Here is a 19,756-nt window from a genome sequence, read left to right on the forward strand (position 1 = left end):
AATTTAATTGATAGTCTGATAATCTGAATTGCTCAGTCATTTTATAGCAAATTTACAAAGCCTTTTAGTTCCAATGATACTCCTAACTAAAAAGTTCCAATGAGACAAATAGCTACAAACCTTATTTCCAATAGAACTGTGTTTATCCTCATTTTAATTTGTTCTGCCTCTAATGGAGTTGCTAGAGTACCTACCATTTACAACTGGTCTTCCACTTTGATACCTCATTTTTCTTCAGGTTAGTATTTGGAGAAAACATGGTCATTCTACAAGAAACAACACAAACTCTCTTATATGAAACATTAATGGTTGCATGAGAGAGATATTTTATTTCAAACAAAAGACAATCCTACTTCCTTCCTACTATTTATGTCTACTGGTAATGTCATAGGTAAGATAATGTACACATTGATGACAAGATAACTTTCTAATGATCTAATGCTAAAGTTTGCACCTAAGTTTTGCTTTCTGTGAGTTACTTGTTGGGTAACGCATTCTGAAGGTCAAAATCCATTAATATAAAATCTTCAAACATTTCTTTCTGCAAGCTGAAGAAATGAGTTTAATCGTATGGAAGAGAGCACACACCTAATATGGATTTTAAAAGGAAGTTGGACACTGACCAGAACATGTGGAAATTTTGTTTTATAACATCTTTTTAAAATGGTTTCATTTGTTAATATCATATCTGTTTTTCACAGGTGATTAATTTCACAATCATGAGACTATATGGCTCTATTATGTGACAAAATATCACACGCTAATAAAACAGACAAAATAGTACTGTATATACTCACTGTGGTGCTACTGTATAACCTGATGACTTAATTTTATTATGGAAAAACAATGGCTGATCTTTCACCATGCTTTTCACTCCTATAGCAAAATAATTTAATTTTCATTAAAACGTTTTTTTCACCTTTTATTTTTACAATTAAGGTAGATACATAGTTAAGCTAGTAGAAATATTTGATGTCTCCTTATAAAACACATTTATGACCAATCTCTCTAAAATAATGATTACTGAGAAAAGGAAAGAAATACGAACTGTTACATTGCATAACATCCCTCCTCCAGTAATATTGATGAGTAGGAACTTCTTTAAACTTTGAAGTAATAATAATATTGTTCTGAGCAACTCTTTTCATCATTCATTCACAAATGTGTTTTGTAGTTGGCTATTTTATGCTTAGACTTTATATGCAATAGCTTCAACATATTCACACTCTATATGTGGATTACGGAATGCATCTAAAGATCATTAAAAAACTGGCTGGTGGGTACACATAAATGCTTGGGGTTTTACATGTTTTAAATCATTAATAATGTCTCCACACTAGTCTACTAAGAAGCCTGAAGGACAACCTCCAGTCCAAAACTAAATATTAGCATTTCATATTAGCAGAAACAGCCTAATTGAATAAAAGTTGTGAAGGGGGAAATCCTGTTGATATTCCCAGGGAAAATCTTCAGATGCATTGGGAATTATCTTGTGGACACATTTACCTATGCTGAGGATAGAAGCTCCTTCGACTCCCACCACTTATTCTTTCTTTATGTACCAATGAGGCAGAAAAGGGTCTTTCCTGAGAAGCTCCCAGTACCACTTGCCATAAAAGACCATAGGATTTCCTTACAGTACCTAATCCATCTGAGTGTGAGGTATCAGCAAAGGTAGTACTAGCATCAGTGCTGCGTGTCCAAAGCAGCCTGAAATTCTACCTAAAACATTCTAGATATATACTTGGAATATCATACAACACAAAAGATATAACCTTTGGCAGTTGAATAGGTCCAACAAATACAATCAATATAGTAAAAATAGAATATTTGTACATGTCTACAGCTATCACTATTTTTATATCTTTCCAAAATAAAAGTTGACGATTAAAAAATTATTTTGTAGGTATTTTTTGGACTTTGCTTTACTGTTGCTAAGCAAAGAAGCTACAAGTGCTTCAAGAGCAACTGAAAGTCAGATTTTTTTTTTTAAACCATAGAACATCAAGGCAAAAATGAACTTCCTAAACTTGCAGGTATTGACAAAAGACTACTCAAGACAATTAAATTAACCAAAACAGGTAATCAAAGTTAAGAAAGAAACAACAAATTATACAGAAAAATATATTCCATGCTATGGCAAAAGAATGACTTATGAAAAAATGTAAACATTTTACACCCTAACTCTTTGAAAATCCACAGAAAGTTATCAGAGGATTGTTTTTAAAAGAACAAAAAAAATATTACCATCATTTTCACTACAAATACATATGTAGGATGTGAAATACTACTAGAAGTATAAAATTCTTCCTACTAAAATAAAAATATAATGTAATATATATAGATATATTGACTTGTACTAGGCAGCAGCCACTTGTGAGTCAGTTACTGCTATTAAAAATGTAACTTTATTAATTCATTTCAAGATTGGTTCCTACTTACCAGGTCTTTTACTAGAAGGTTCTTTCAAATTTGTCTTTAAACCTTTACATAATGGAGAATTTGTCAATACAGATGACCTAAGTTTTAAAACCAAGCACAAAAATTGATCACTGCAGTGGTCCAAAGCATCAGATTATGAAAAGGTGTCAAAACTTCTTTTAGCTATTTGTTTGCGTGTATGTATATGTGTGATACCAGTGAGATTTTCATAAATACAAATCATACAGAGTGGATTAGTTATCAGCTCAGAAACCCAGCATCACAGACAAGCCTTGGCCCTGACTAGATTCACAGACCATTGCATTAACCTGTTAAATCTCATTTCTATTAATAATAACTGATGATTTTATTATAAACATGGAAATCTGCACTTCAGTGTATATTGTAGGTTTTTTATTGTCTTCAAGATGTCAGTGTTTTTCTGGAAATCACTTCCAGGCACATGAAGGACAAGAAAGTAGAAGTCAGCATCGATTCACCAAGGCGAAGTCATGCTTGATCAACTTCTATGATAAACTCAACTATGATAAAATCAACTTCTATGATCAACTTCTATGATAAAATTACTGGCTTGGTAGACGAGGGGAAAGCAGTGGATATTGGCTACTTTGACTTCTGTAAGGCTTTCAACACTCTTTTCTCACAGAACAGCTGATGAAGTAGGGGCTGGATGAGCACATGGAGAGGTGGATTGAAAATCAGCTGACAGTCAGGCCCAAATGAGGTGCGGAAATGACCTTACAACCTTTGAGATTGTAAAGAAGGTACGTATTTACAGCGCCTGACACACGGCGAATTAATTCCACCTAAAACATGTGCAAATTTCCAGTAGCCGTGAGCTTGGTTAAATGCTGTAAAGTGTTACATATTCATGAAAGTTCTAGGAACACCTATACATGTTCTTAACTTGTCCCTGAGAAGGCAGTTCTTATTACAATGAGTTCCGGGAAATCATTTCCATAGTCTCCACCTTTGGCCCCTCCTGGTTGCGCCTGCACAGTGATTGTGAACCAGGGTCTTTTTCTCTGTACGCTTTCACCTTTGGCTTGGTGTGCTGAGTTGGCTGGGACTCAAACTGCTGAGTTAGAACTGGCGTATCTCCTGTCCTGTGCCCAAGTTTCTGTTATCTAGTTCACCCAAGGATGCACCAAGGATGCATCCGAAGTTTTTATCTTTGTGAGGCCTGTAAAGTTGGCAGTGGACTCTTGTTTCTCTTACAAGAAGTTACACAAAGCTAAGCAGGGCTAGGCAATTGTGATGTGGGTTAAGGGTTCTAAGTGTCAGCTCCTTAATTAAGTGTTAGTTAATTCCCTGTATCACAGACAGTGATGATCAGTGGCACAGGTTCAGCCAGCTGTTGACCAACACTCCAAAGTTATTTTCTGCTAGGCTGAACATGAGCCAGCAGTGTGCCCAGGTAGCCCAGAAGGCCGATAGCATCCTGGCTTGTATCAGAAATAGTGTGGCCAGCAGGACTGGGGAAGTGATTATCCCTCTGTATTCAGCACTGGTGAGGCCCCACCTTGAAAACTATGTTCAGGTTTGGGCCCGTCACTATAGAAAAGTCCTTGAGCTGCTGGAAGGTGTCCAAAGAAGAACAACGAAGCTGGTGAAAGGTCTGGAGAAAACGTATTACGAGGAGCAGCTGACGGAACTGAGTTTGTTTAGCCTGGAGAAAAGGAGGCTGAGTGGAAACGTTATCACTTTCTACAACTACGTGAAAGGACATTGTAGTGAGGAGGGTGTCGGTTTCTTCTTCCAAGTAACAAGTGACAGGAAGAGGAAATAACCTCAAGTTGCACCAGAGAAGGTTTAGATTGGGTATTAGGAAAAAGTTCTTCACAGAAAGGGTTGTCAGACATTGGAACAGGCTGCCCAGGGAAGTGGTTGTGTCACCATCCCTGGAAGTATTTAAAAGATGTGTAGATGTGGTGGTTAGGGACATGGTTTAGTGGTGGACCTGGTAGTGTTAGGTTAGTGGTTGGACTCAATGATCTTAAAGGTCTTTTGGAATCTAAATAATTCTAGGATTCTAACAACCTGGATGAAGGAGCAGAGTGTACCCTCGTCACGTTTGCTGATGACAAAAAAATGAGAGGAGTATCTGATACACAAAAGGTTGTGCTGCCATCCAGAGAGATGTCCACCAGCTGAAGAAATGGGCTGACAGCAACCTCATAAAGTTCAACAAGGGGAAGTGAAAAGTCCTACACCTGGTGAGGAACAACCAACCCCATGCATCAGTATATGGTTGTAAGAGAGACAGAGCCAGGCTCTGTGCTTGCTGCCCAATGAGCAAAAACTGAAATACAGGAGGTACACCAGGAAACACTTTTTTACTGTGAGGGTGACTAAACGGTGGCATAGTTTGCCCAGAGAGGTTGTGGAGTCTCCCTGCCTGAAGATATTCAAAAGACATTTGGACATGGTGCTGGGTAACTGGCTCTAGGTGGCCCTGCTTGAGCAAGGAAGGTTGGACAAGATGACATGCAGAGATGTCTTACAATCTCAATCATTCTGTGGTCCTGTGATTCCTCATGGAAAATGCACTCAATACAACTAAAGCATGACAGGAAATCAGGTAAAATAAAACCATGTTAACAAATAGCACTGTACAAAACCATCTGATGCACTTTGGTGTCAGGAAAACACATGTCATCCAGCTCAGAGGAAAAAAACATTTAAAGTTATTCTGTACCTGGCAATAACCGATAGACTGGTTTTATTTCCACGTAGGAGAAAATCACTCTGCTGGGTTCTCACCAGTGCAGCAAGGTTAACTTCCAAGACAGCAGTCATATCTTCAAACATTGATGTGATCAAGCATAAAACCTGCAGCAATTATACCATAAAATAACATTCCATTTACTTCATAATTTAAGCTCCAACTCTGAAGTATTTACAATGAAAAATGAAATCACTTTGTGGCATTTATGAAAATTAGTCAAAAATTTCCATGGGTTTAGTCTTGCAGAGCAAGAAACAATAAAATTGGTTAATGCTGTCCTTCAAAAATATGCTTATGTTGCTTAAATACATGTCTTAACAGAGTTCAGTACCTAACAGTCACAGAAATTCCAATACCATCTACAACAGAGATATTTCTGCAATAGGAGTTCTGAGAAAAGAAGCACACATGCAAGAAACATTGGCTTTGGAGAAATGCTAAGAACATGATAGAAACTGAATTTAAAGCAAAATCCTTCAGCTCAGTTCTGTAGGAAAACTCTAACATCAAATATGGATTATACAAACAAGAATGCCTTACATTTCCTTAAAAACACTTTTAGTGACTTTCCACAGAAATTTTCTCACAACTCAGATTGTTTTCACAGATTTCTTGGAAGGATTCAGAAGCAGTTCATCATAACATTTGTTTGAGAGACAAGGTGTAACAATGCTTATATCTTTTCTCAAAAAGATTGCCTCTGCTCTCCCAATAGTCATTCTTAACATTCAAATTGCACATCAAACACTATAAAAAGCAATTCACCTTTCCCTATCAATCACTTTGGACAGCACCCGAACTGTGAGAGCTTTAAAACTACCCAGCTATTTAAACTAGTAGATTCCATAAAGAAGAATCAACCCTCTCCAGAGAAACTACTGTGTCATTCATATCAAGCAAAGTGAATGTGTACATTAATCTGTTATGAAAATTCATAATTAATATTTATTGAACACAAATGGAAATGTAAACATTCATTAAAACAATGCTTACTATATACTCACTTTTCCATTAACTGACTTCCTTGCTAATGCACACGATCCAGCAAACCGAATGCTGAGGTCACTGTAATCTTTACCAAAAAGAACATAGTGTCATAAAATTGTATTTGCACTTCAAAAGAAAAAACTATCACTAAGATAAGAAAAATAAATTACTCATACTAATTTGACACCATCATAATCGCTGTCTTCAGTGTATATCCATCTAGTTTAAGCATACATTGTAAAGTAGGATCAAAATAATATCCCTTATATTTAACTCTCATAAACTGCAAAATCAGATAAAAATTCATTGCTAGACACTACAGAAATCTAGAGCTGACACATCTTGTGAAACAAGTCAGCAATGACAGAAGAACACAGACAAATGAATTACAAAGAAAACAAAACAAAACACAAACCAAAACAAACCCACTTGGTTTCTACTGTATTCTGTTATTTCACAAACTAATTCTTATACTATTTATATCAGATACAAAGGAAAGAAATCACATTATGATGTAGTCAGATATTTCATAATCATACCTTTGTAAGACAAAAAACCTTCTAATTCAAAGTTTGACAAATTCATTATTAGCAAGCCAGTAGAGCTTCCTATCCAAAAATAGCTAGTATTCGAGGAACAAGATCTATTGAAAAAAAGGAAAAAAAATTATCTGAGTATGATAAAGAAGCTTTTCTTATTACCACACAAGACACAGCAATTGGTGGGGTTTTTTGTTTGTTTGTTTGTTTTGGGGTTTTTTTAATATTCATTACCCAATACCAGTGCAACAATTAAAAAATACCCCTCCCCCAAAAAATTTACATTTACAGCATTTTTTTTAAATCTGTAGCTCAAAGTAAAAGTTTTCAATCAAATTGTGAAGTTTTGAAAACTAAGAATGGAACACAATCCTTTATTTATGAAAGTGCTCGTGGCAAGCCTAAAACAGCATAGGAAATACTTTTCTTCCAAAATTACTGTGGTTTGTAACATCTGGGAGATGCTGTAAAAGCACTGTATACACAATGAGTAAATTCAAAGAAAGAGGCAAATCCACATATATTCTTACTTTTACCACTTGTAATATGAACACATGAAAAGCAGTTAAATTTAAGGTGTGTTTGTACATAGTTAAAATACAAGAGAAAAAATAGTACAAACTAAGGGGAAAATAGATAAAACTAGATAAGCCTGGAATGTCTGTCTCAGTCTGTGCTTAGTTGCAGTAGCATTGTAGTTAGGTAATGACATCAAGCCTTTGCAAACACCACAGAGTAGACCAACTGGTTACAATTTCAGTCAAGACCCTCACAGAAGAAAAATGTTATCAAGCATAAGATGATAATAACAAAATAACCTTTGTCATTCTCAAACACTAAAAATGTTTTGGTGCCACAGTTAATAAAAATCGACACCGACATTTCAATAAATTTTCCAAATAAGAGCGAGTAGACTTACTGGTTTGATTTGTAATGTCAGACTACAAGAGTTGAAGCAAGGGTATGGAAAAATATAAAGCTGAAATTTGGCATGAAAAGAGTCACCACAGTGGCTTAATACTTTATATACTTATATATATAATATACATATAACAGAAAGAGTCAAATACCGAAGAAACAGATGAGGACAGACAGTTTCAATTCTGATTTGTGAGACTTCTATGTGCTCTGTAGAGTTTTATTTGTAGTTTACATGTGTTCACGCATGGCAATAACAGACTGATTTAATTCATTAATTCTTTGAATTATTTATGAAGAAGTGGTCCTATCAAATTATTATGAACAATGATATCAAGAGATATATACAGAAAGTGATTTTACAACCACTTTACAGTACTAAAATGGCATCCACTGTGATGAAATTACTCAACATCAAAAATCTTAGGGAAGTGCGAGACCCATAATTTTTTGCACATCAGTGTTTCAAAAATGTTTCATTATTGCATTTCATTAAAAGCAGGAAAAATGGTAAATCAGGTATTACTCAGGTGTTCAGACAAATCTGAGCCGCCTGCTAAAACAAACACATGGTAGTTTGAAAATTAAACGGAAAAATACTTCTAAATACAAAACTCTAAACATAAAAGATAATTTAACTGGATTAATAGTAAGAATTTAATGGTTATGGTTGTTTATAAGCAGAACAAAACCTCCAACCAGCAATAGCTGAAAAGGGAAGTAGTCCTTAGATGTACAATACCAGGCAGTATCAGGTGGGAAGTGGAAAGTGATGTTATTTCAATTCAGAAAATTATTTCAACTAAACTGTTGCTGTGGATCAGCTTCAGGCAACTACATCCAAAAAGGACATTGAAAAACAAATGAAAGGAGGTTGAATTCCAGAAAAAGTTCAAAAATAAATGTTAAAAATGTTACAGAAAACATGGCTTATACAAGGTGCAAACTATTTTATCCGGAAGTGTAGAGAGAACTCATTTGTGAGCTATAATTTGCTATGCAAGGAGGGAACTTGACAGTAGCTGGCTCTAGACTACCAGAATAAAAACGTACTAAGAGCCAATAACTGTACAGGAAAAGAGGGTAATTCAGATTAGAAATGGAATGAATCAGTTGCTGGAGCAACTTAACTTGACACATGGTGGACTCTTCATCATTGGAAAACTAGACATCTTTAAAGTTGTTCCATAGTTCAAATCAAATCTATGGTTTTGACAAAGTTTGATTGATTTGAGAGTAGTATTATACAAACAATAAGACTAATTGACTGTGATAAGTCGTCTTCTGGCCTTGGAGTTCCAACATTCCATTAAATATGTCTGAGATATACATCTTAAAAATCACAATTTCCTTCCTCTCAATGGTAGTCCTTCTGAAAACATAGGCATCATGAAAATAACTGTTTGTTAATAAGTACCCAATCTGACATAAAGACAAACAAAATGAGCCATGACTGCCAGATATTTCTCTTCTCTGTTTATCAAAAATAGTCCATATATCTAACCAGAGGATTAATCAGTTATACCCATACAACCCACTGTAGGGCAAAGGGTAGAATAAATGTTTCCTAGACGATGATGTGGCTGATAAATTCATGCAAATGACAATTATAAATAACAACAAACCCGATTGTTCTATGAAACAGTTTTCATGGAAGTATCCTGAACAGATCCCTGATAATATGGTTACACTTCTCTTCAGGAAAGAAATGCAATACAAGGATTAATTCGGGTATTTCTCCTCTACCTGGCCAATCAGTTCCATGGGAAGGAGTAAAAACACCATGCTTTGAAATGTCTGACTCTCTGACAGAAGTTTGGCTAGAACAGGTTATGTAGTTCAAAAGTTATTTAAATTTGGAAGGCAAATGACATGGGCACACAGTGACTGCACCCAACTTATTTCCTTAGGGAAGCAAACTAAAAATAATTTTGGCTTTTTCATTCTAATTGGCTTCTTAATCTTTTGTTTAACTGAGCTTCCTTGATCAACTCGTATCAATAGATGCTAAAATGAATATTCCCAGTGTTATTTTTACAAAATTCTTTTTCAGACTAGAAACCAGATTTAACTTTGTATCAGTTTGTCTATATTATCTGCCTAAGAGTAGGCCACCAAAACTTGTAGATCCCTAAATACTTTCTTTGATTTTCCTACTGTATTTTTTTTAAAATAGCAAGCTGCAGTGACAATAATCCAAGAACCAACAGGAACTTCCAGGAATAGATTTCAGCCATACTTTGTGGTATTTTAAAAGACTTACATGTTTTCTTCATTATGGAAACGTACTAAAAAGTCACAGTGTTCAATTAATAGGATAGGCAATGATGTTTCCACTGATCCTTCTGGTCTCATGTTGTTTGTTTTGCAAAGCTTGGAATTATTTTGCCCTTCACCTAATAAAGACAATCAACAATACTAGCCATCAAAAAACAAATAAGGGAAACACATAGGACCTAAGAGAGAATTAGAAGTAGTAAAGTAGCATGAATTAAGACCATGCTCAAGAAGTTTCTATTTCAAAAGATGGATATATCCTAAGAGCCAGCCCTCTTGAAATATCTTTCCTCATTATCATGTTATTTTCAGTATCGTCTTCTTTCAAAGACAGAGAGATACAATCCAGAGAGCCTACTTAAGGACTGAAAAGGAGTTGGCGGAATTTAGGTGTGTTCATCTGAGAAACTGACGTCTCAAAAAGCTGTATTCTAAAACCCCTTAAATATGCTGTGTACCTTTCCACTTAGCCTGGAAATTACTTTGACGGTAAAGTTACAACTTTATCCAAAAACAAGATTCAAAGCAACCTCAATTTCATCTTCCCAAGGAGTCTTCAATCCATTATTCATGTGCAGTTCACATCTAGGAACCACTAGCAGCAAATTCAGCATTAGGCAGACACTACATCACTCCTAAACACCCAAAGATGAAAGTGACATTCACATGTTTTAAATAACAATAAGAAATGTAGCAGTCTTTCTCATTGCATTAGGACCTTAGGATTATTGAAGCTGTACCACTGGGCAGCTAAGAATACAACAGTCAGTGGAGGCAGAAAAAGAGCAAGAAGGGGAAACCAGATCTCCCCTTCCCTAAAGAAAGCTCCCTTTTGCTTGCCTTTAGGAGGACGTCAGCTCACTTCAGCTAGTGTGCGAAAAGTCTGAATGGCTCATTTGGGAGCATGGAATCACTTTACTGGAGTTATCAGTGCAGTCTTTAAAGACTTATAAGTACTCTGTTTTATACCAGTAGAAATACCACAGCCAGAGAAATATCACAAAGATACTGGTATGGGGTAAAAAAAAAAGAAAAATCCCACAAGCTTCAAAAGTAACCAAGAAACGCTACTCAGACAATGACTTCAATAAAAAACAAATACTTAATAGTTCACATCATGCAATGTTTTATAAGCAGATGCATTGCCCATCATTATATTACAGATATACCTGCATAATTCTTTCTAGATATGCCAATATCAAACTTCATACAGCTTCAGCAAGACTCCATGCCACAGTTTGAGACTATCACTTATAATAAATTCTCACGGCATAAAAAACACACACTCAACAACCAATAACAACTAGAATATATCATAAACAGCATTCTAGAAGCACTGTGCTACCTATTTCTTTTCCAGATTTCCACACTTTATTGCAGAATTTTTCTTGCTCTTTCTTTAAGTTGATGTGTGCCACGCGACGGTAATTATGCCCACTGATTAAACTGAAGATCCAAAGCTGCAAGAAAAAGCAAAAGCAATTGCAGTAACTTTTTGACATCTAACATAAAGCTTACATGCATACAAACTAAGCATCCGATATTTAAAACTGATGGTGTAACTAATAAATTTTTATATTTGGAATCTCACCCTGGACCAGAAATTTAATTATTAGCATTTCTAAGATTATCAAAGGATATATTCAATATTAGCAAAAGCAGCCAATATAAATTTTAAGTCACATCTAATTTTCATATGCTTATGTCTTGGAAAAAGCTCCTCATAAACTGTTTCCCACTATTAAAAATCACAAGTAACCTGCATGTAATTGCTCACTGAGTCATGTATATGAATTTCATTTATACCTTTCTCTTTTTAGACAGCATTATGGTTAAATATTTAATTTTCCTCACAGTTCACTGAAGAGTAACACTGAAGGAAAACAGCTAGAAAATCTCATGTAAATATATTCTTAACATTAAACTAAAGAGGAGGTAAAATGCATATTCACATTTATCACATTTTGATTAGAATCCAAACATGCTGAAATCATAGCCTCTTCCATTTATTGTCATATGCTTCTTTCTTTGGTCAAAATAGGAGAATCTTATTTTTCACCTTTTTTGCTTTAAAACAGATCTATTTATAGCCTCTCAGTGTACTCCTCTTATATAATCACTGATTGTGCTCTTAAAAACTTTCCTGGTTTTCAGAAAGAAGTTTCCATTTTGTAATAAAGGTCTTATATACCATGTATGTTTTATGCACAAAGCATTGAATTATGCTTACTAAACTGTTCTAACAGTTCAAAACACGTATGCAGATTGTGAAGCCTTTTTATAGACAGATATATTAATAATAATTGACTGTTTTCACACAGAGACTAAGATTAATGGGTAATTCTTACCTGTCCTTCAGCACATCCAGTGATAATCTGTTTATTTTCTTCATCAACTAGCAGACTTAGCAAAGGAAATGCTGCTTAAAAAAAGATAAAATTATTTCCAGACTACACACAAATCAGATATTTAATTAAAATATGTTATTCAAAATTGAATCCTCCTATTCATAGAGGGAAAAAAACCCCTCATTCCAATTCTTACAATTGCACAATGCTTTGCATGCCTTAGCCTTTGTGTTGCTAAGGGTTTTCCATTTGCAGGTCTGTGGCCTGCCTTTCACCCAAACTGCCATGGCAGTGGCTTTCCACAGCCCTTCACCCAAGCTGCTGTGTGTGGTTTTCAGAGCCCCTGTGGCAGTAGTTTTCCTTTTTTTGTTTCCATGCTGTTATTCTCATGGCCTTGCACCTGCAAACCCTGATATTGCAGTTCAGCCAGGCTTTCACGGGAATCACTTGCCACAGGCAACCAGAGGGGAATCACCCCTGCTTCCTCTCCTTTCCTACCATGTGGTTTTAGTTTTTAGTTTACATGAGATCATCCAACAATATGCATGCACAAAGCTTAACAACTATTCTCCATGCAACTTATGCCCCCAGAGTGTGCTCCAGTTACCACTAACAGCACCACAAGCAGGAGCAACAAAAGGGGAGTTAGAGCAGGTCCTGTTGAAAATTACATGGTTCCTGTAGAAAAAGTGCTATTGGAGGAGGGGTGCCTGCTGCACTGGAGACAACGCTTGCCCTCCTTCTCTTCTCTGCTTTTGCTCTCATCTTTCCATAAAAGTAGCTTGCGCCTTTAAAGTCAATGTATGCCATCAGCTACAGACACTTCTAATAAATCTGCATATGGTATACCTAGAGTATTTCCTTCCATATCATGTACAAAATTGAAAGCAAACAAGCACACGGTACTCAGACAGTGGAACTGTACCTATGAGACAAGAGAGCTCCATTTGCATATCTCAGTAATTTGCAACAGTTACAAGCACATCCTGTACAAAAAGAACTGTTTATGAAAGCATGCTAAAACTGTCTGCTTGGAAGTACTTTTTAAAATAAAATACATTCACTGCTGGCTTTAAAAGAAAATATGTTTACTACTAGGTAGTCTACTAGAACTATTTTCACTAAATCAACTGAACACTTCTATAACAATTTTAAGTTATTGTTTAGAGAGATATTTTTTTTTGCTATGAAAAAGTATATATAAAAAAGAAAACTTACCTGTTAATACTCCTGACTGATATATTAACTGGCCGGTAGAATAGTCCCACACCTTCAGGAAAGAAAAAAGGAAGGAAAACACAAACTTCAACGGCCATCATGTGGTGAAAACTGAGAAATGCAGTCATTGAAAGTGGTGCAATATGGTAAGGATTTTTTTCAGGATTTTACTTAGGGCTTTGTTTAATTGATAAGTATCCATAGTGAAAAAGGTGAAACTCACCTGGTACGGATGTACAAGTAATTGGAAATAATTACTATCATCTTTGCTTAAGTTGATCTCTTAGTGACATAAGCTAAATTAATGAAGAGACATGCTTGAAATAGTTCTAGTTTTCACACAGGAAGCTTGCATAATTTCATAGTTTTCATATTGGGCTCTGGGAATTGTTAATAATAATGAGATTTATTATGATCTATAGACCCACATATTAGTCAACCTACATTACTAACATGACTGTATCTACATAATGTACTGAATATATAATAGCTGATTAAGAAAGCTAAATAAAACCATTTTTTTTTCCTCTCATGTTGCTACTTCTATGAGCCTTTCTCTCCACAAATACTTCCATGATGTTTATCATAGCTATCACAGCTAGGACTGAAAAAATTGCAGCCAGGCAGTTCCTGCTTTCTAAACAGGGCTATGAGTCTTTGTTTAGCTCCCAAGTTTTTCTCTTTTTTCATGTTTCCTTTTTCTCTGAATGTAAACATAATTATTCTGAAAAGCTGTTTCCTAATATCTTATTTCACAAATTTGTCTGAACACATTCTCACCTGTTTAACTTCTTTAGCCAAATAAAAGGGCTAGGGGAGTATAAGGTTTTGGACACTGCAAGTCCTGCAATCACAGGAACTATCATAGACTCCACCATGGCTCCCCTCAGGGAATTACCCCTGATCTGCAGAATCAGGCAGAGAAAATAAAACCTGAAGACTTACTAAATTACTTGGGAGACTTGCAAAATATTTTCATTTGATTGTTATTTTAGTGCAAACATTTACCAAGGTTAAAAAAAAATCAACTTATTCATTAGGATTTTGTATAATTTATCAAGTCTTTATTAAATTAATATGAAGAAGCATGTAGATCTTTTCCTTCAACCATTTTTACCTTGATTTAATTTCTTATATCAAAATAAACAAGAAACAATCAAACAAAAAGCAGAAATTATTAATATTTCTTAATATTTCAATTCAATCTTTGAATTTTTTGTCCAAGACCAGAACAAAACTCAACATTTTCTCCAGAAAAAAAGAGTTACTTGAAATTAAATTTAGGAAAAAAAAACAAAACCAAACCAAACCAAAACAAAACAAATGAACAAACAAACAAACAAAACAACAACAAAAAACCCACAAACTTTTAATACAGCAAACTTTAATTTTACCTTAGCTTATAGAACTAAATGTTTGGCTATGTTTAGAATCTCATAGAAGACAATCAGTGGTAGACTAAACAATATCTAACCAAGGTACCCATCCCAGTATCTTCTGAAAGATACTCCAGGGTTCACTCAGGCTTCCTTGTTTCCCCTTACTGTCTAAGTTGTCTTCCATTGTCATAATGTACAGTAGCAGCAATTCATGGTGTCATCATATAAAATCTCATCTGGCAAAAAAACCTACTAGTATGCAATAGCCCAGCCATTGCATGCAATAACCCCAAACCATGTTCCTGAGAGGGAAAATCGCAATCACTGTCAGCAGACTCAAAGTGAAATGCTTTCATTCAGTTCAGCACATTGAAACACTTCAGTTACAGCCAAACTGATCAAAATATTTTATTTCCATTTGCCAGAAGATAATAATCACCAAAGTTAACACATAATTGTAGAAACTTTTGAATATGCAAAACCTGCATTGTTTCAAAAAGAGTAATTAATTTTTACAATAATTTCCCAAGCAGCTATGATGTTCTGACCTCTATAAAGTCAGAGATGTTTTTTGCTTAATCTTCAGAAAATACTTTAAAAAAAAAAAAAGACTGCTTCACATATTCACTAAATTATATTTTTCAAAAGTGCAGCTCTACAATTTCCTTGCCTTAAAAGTTCTGTCTTCTGACACTGATATAAGCATACTTTTCTCCCACGTGCAAAACTCAGCAGCAGTCACTGGAGCCAAGTGGCCATCCAACTCAGCTAGTATAGCTTCATTCTGTGATTAATCAAGTCAAGATAAAAACAGATTAGATTTCAAACTAAAAAAGAAAATTAGTTTAAAGTTTTGATAATTAATACCTGTTTCTAAGAATTGTCAGATTTGGATTCAAAACTATAATTCAATAAGATATTTCTTATAGAAACTGCAGCCCTGTATATCATCTTACTGGTAAAACCACTGCACATTACATTTGCTTTTTCAGAAGGAATGATATATGACTAATTATTCAGATGCCCCCAGAATATTTTCTTCTTCTAAGTTATTGAGATATTGTTTCACTTCAGTTTTTTTTAATCTAGTCTTCTATCTGGTATATGATGCATTATAAAGCATTAGCTCATGATTATTTTTATCTATATGAGATAAACAAATGCCTTTGCTTCATTATTCTGGCATTTCTGTATCATGATTTTATTTGAAAATGAATAAACTAAAGAAATACCAGCAACATGGTTACAGAGGATGGTATCTCACCTTTGCATTTAACATGTAGATCTGATTTCCAGCACATACTGCCACTTGTTGGTCATCTGGACTAAATCTTATGTGAAGTACCATTCCCAAAAGGGTTCCTATAACAATTTCTCGAGGTGTTAAGCCTGCAACAATTTTATTGTTGTTGAGATTCAATGAAATATAAAACTCTGGTGCAGTGAGATTCTTAAAGACTTTGCATAGCAGTTATCTAACCACAGAGCTCTCCCAGTTTCTGTCAGGGCTATGTACAGAAAAACCCACATTATATCAGGCTATTGAAAAGCAAAGCACAGAACTATGCACCACCAGGATTCCTTCATCTGCCTTGCTGCCTAGACAGGGTGTGGTATTCTCTGAGGTGCTGATAATAAGTGTGCCCATCAAATCATACTGTCATCGAAGGCTGCCAGGGATAGGATTTTTGGAGCAGGATGATGTGCTCAAGGAATCCAGTAGTGCCGCATTCATTTTGGAGACAAAAATCCTGACTGAAGCCCAGGAAAACAGGGGTTTGAAAAATACTCCTTCCAGAAGAGTATCCCAGCCACTCAGCCATCAAGCAAGGGGCACTTTCCTTCTCTTGGTTTTAATTCTTCTGTGGAAAAGGGCTGAAGAAGGAAGTACAACACTAAATACCATTACGGAGTCGGATGATAAGACAAGATTTGAGAACAAGGCTGATGTTTCATCCCTCTCTTCACTTCATTCTGGTCATCTCACTGTTTCAATCAGGCTGGTTTCCGGAGATTCCTATTTTATGATGCTACCTTTAACTATGTGAAGATATTTTGGACATGTCATTAAATTTTAGGATTTCATAGACAGCAAACTAAGTACGATACAGGCACAACAACTCTATGTGTTCTTTTCTAGGTTTTATCCTAGATGCTGTGGAGTGTTTCTACAACAGATGAATGTGCCAAGATCTACCAGGATGGATAACACAAAGACGCCCTTTACTACCTTGATACAGTTGATATTAATATGATCAGATAAAACATGCCAAGACTGTGCAGAGCATAGTATGGGGAAAGGCTACACAGCATCTGCTGAAGAGCCAGTGGGTATAGAGGAAGAGAGGAAGAAAAAATCCAGCAGCAGAGAATCTGTCTGTCACATGTCTTTGTATTAAAACTACACATACTCTGTCTGCTACTGCCTATTTCTAACTTCCGTTTTTGTTGCCTCCAAATTTATAGTCACATTTTATGAGACTTTGATTCTCTATGTTACTCTTACATTGATTAAAATTTAATAATGATATTTATTACAAAAGCACTTAAAATGTTCTCTTCTCCTTACAATATTAATTTTCATAATATGTAGATTTTCAAATTCAATATGTAGATTTGCAAATTCAATGTGGTGTAGAGTACAAAAGACAAGTCCCACACATTAAATCATAGGCAAATCTCTAACTACAGGTAACAAAGAGGAAACTTTTAATAGAGCTGGACAATGCCATGCAAATCTTAATATTGACACCGAAGTGGGACTGTAATACTTCTCAATTATCATGCCACAACAATATAGTCTGGACAAAGTGTCATCGGGACTCCAGTGAGTCATGACTCTGGGGGTCTTGCTCCTTTTGTTTCGCTTTCATTATTCCTCTACCTTCCAATCAATTTAGGCTTGAAGAGGAGCTAGCACTGCTCCCTAGAATCTAAGTTCATTGATTAAGATTCCCAACTAAGATGGTGGTCAGGATACTAGAACCTCTGCTATTTTTGTGTTAGTCATCATAACTCTTACTGATCCATTCTCCTCTCAAATCAGATACTCGTATTGCTCTCACACACACCATAGCAGTGTTTCAGACAGAGGCAGACGGAGAGGCAGGATGCATGGTGCTGCTATGATAAAAAATGTTGCTGTCCCTTTTGTTCCACAGTGGTAGAACCTCGCTGCCTCGGCAGCGCTCTTCTGCGTTTCCCCCGAGGTCGCCAGCACCCGCGGATTCCGGCACAGCACCTTGGCCAGCTCCCGGGGCCGCCAGCGGGGCCGCCGCCCCCCGCCCGCCTCGGGAACCCCCGGCCCAGCACGGCGGCCGCTGCGGGGGCTGCACCCGCCCGGGGCCAGCGGTCCGGTGGGCTCTGAGGAATGGGGCGACTCTTAATGTAGGGTCTTCTGAGAAGGTATGATGACCAGACTGGCTGGACTGTTGGCCTGATGCAGCTTGGTATTGTGGAAGAAGAGCAACAGAGAAATAAAGTGCCATCACTGATAGGGCTGCTGAATCTGAGTGGCTAATGCCTGCTCCTCAGAAATAATCTTTTTATAAAAGTAGTAGTGGAATAAAAGGAGTTGGGAGGTTGTCTTCTAAGGTGGCTGGTGCTCAAAGACTGGCTGGGCATTAGTCTACTTGTAGGAGGTGGTGAGTGATTACATCACTTCTTTTGTATATACCTAATATGTATATGTTATATAAATAATACTCTACCTTCTTGCACCTTTTGTGTGCATTCATCAAGATTCCACACTATCACACGTTCACGAGAAGCAGAGCAGACAAGAAGTGGATTGGTTTTGCTTCCAAATGACACCGCAGAAATTGAGTAATGGTGCCCTGACAAACATAATGGCTGACAAATGCAGATAGAGTTAAATGAAACACTTCAAACTAAGTTTATGAACAATACAAAATTATGAATGGATAATGTATGTACAATTAACAAAGCAATAATTGTTTTTTCTTTATCATTTAAAAACCTCTTTCAAAATTACCACTACAATGGAGGTCTACTGGATTTGTCAGGGATGGAGTTAACTTTCTTCATAGCAGCTTGCATGATGCAGCGCTTTGGATTCTGTGACGAAAACAGTATTGATAACACACCAGTGTTTTGGCTGTTGCCAAACAGTGCTTGCACAGCATCAAGGTTTTCTCTTTTTCCCCACTCTGTCCTGGCCCCTCCACCCTCAGTGAATAGGCTGGGGCTGCACAAGAGACTGGGAGAGTCAGAGCCAGGATAGCTGACCTGAAGTGTCAAAGGGATATTCCCTACCACATGATGCTGTGCTCAGCAATAGAACTGGGGTATTGGATGAAGAGGTGTTGGAGGACCAGGGGCTTGCCTTCTAAGCTGGTCATTGTTTAAAGCCTGACTGGGGACTGCTATGCTTGTGATGAGTGTATAATTTCTTTTTTCCTCTTTCCTTCACTCGTTAAACTATCTTTATTTCGACCCACAACTTCTCACTTTTGCCTGTCCAATTCTCTCCCCACCCTGCTGGGAAGGGGTGAGCAGGAGACTGCGTAGTGCTTTAACTGCCAGCCAGGGTCAGCCCACCACAATAGCTTATATTATTCTCATCACAATAACAAAACTCATAACAAATACTAGTATCTTCCAATCAGCAAAGTAAAACCCGACACTCTTACGCTACCCCCAAATATTTCATTTATATCTTCCTTTTTAGTGTCCTTCTGAAATAACAGCGTGTGAAGAGACATATTCTGGTTTTACCTGAGCAGTCGCTGTATTCCAGATGCATAACTCATTTTGGTTCAACGGGAAAGCACAGTGATGGTGACTACATGCCAGCTGAACAAGAGCCCCTGACTGCTTGGATTTAAACAAGTATTTTTCGCAGACAACGTCAGGGTTGCAGCTTCCTCCAGAAGAACAGCGGTCCCCGTCACTTGCCAT

At 36.5% G+C, this 19,756-nt stretch overlaps 1 protein-coding gene across 1 annotated transcript in view; it reads right to left on the minus strand.

Moving 5' to 3' along the window:
* WDR27 (WD repeat domain 27) overlaps nt 1-19,756 on the minus strand; it is a 111,364-nt gene extending 91,608 nt beyond the window's left edge. The window contains exons 1-14 of the mRNA XM_065632076.1: nt 19,574-19,756; nt 18,547-18,688; nt 16,101-16,225; nt 15,507-15,620; nt 13,458-13,509; nt 12,240-12,313; nt 11,237-11,351; nt 9,878-10,010; nt 6,697-6,800; nt 6,175-6,242; nt 5,141-5,274; nt 2,443-2,519; nt 798-876; nt 195-266 (exon numbers count right to left, since the gene is read on the minus strand). Coding sequence (XP_065488148.1) covers nt 195-266; nt 798-876; nt 2,443-2,519; nt 5,141-5,274; nt 6,175-6,242; nt 6,697-6,800; nt 9,878-10,010; nt 11,237-11,351; nt 12,240-12,313; nt 13,458-13,509; nt 15,507-15,620; nt 16,101-16,225; nt 18,547-18,688; nt 19,574-19,756 — 1,472 coding nt within the window. The remainder of the gene's footprint in view (nt 1-194; nt 267-797; nt 877-2,442; nt 2,520-5,140; nt 5,275-6,174; nt 6,243-6,696; nt 6,801-9,877; nt 10,011-11,236; nt 11,352-12,239; nt 12,314-13,457; nt 13,510-15,506; nt 15,621-16,100; nt 16,226-18,546; nt 18,689-19,573) is intronic.

This window comes from Caloenas nicobarica, chromosome 3 (assembly GCF_036013445.1).
Source record: "Caloenas nicobarica isolate bCalNic1 chromosome 3, bCalNic1.hap1, whole genome shotgun sequence".
In the NCBI taxonomy this organism is placed as follows: Eukaryota; Metazoa; Chordata; class Aves; order Columbiformes; family Columbidae; genus Caloenas; species Caloenas nicobarica.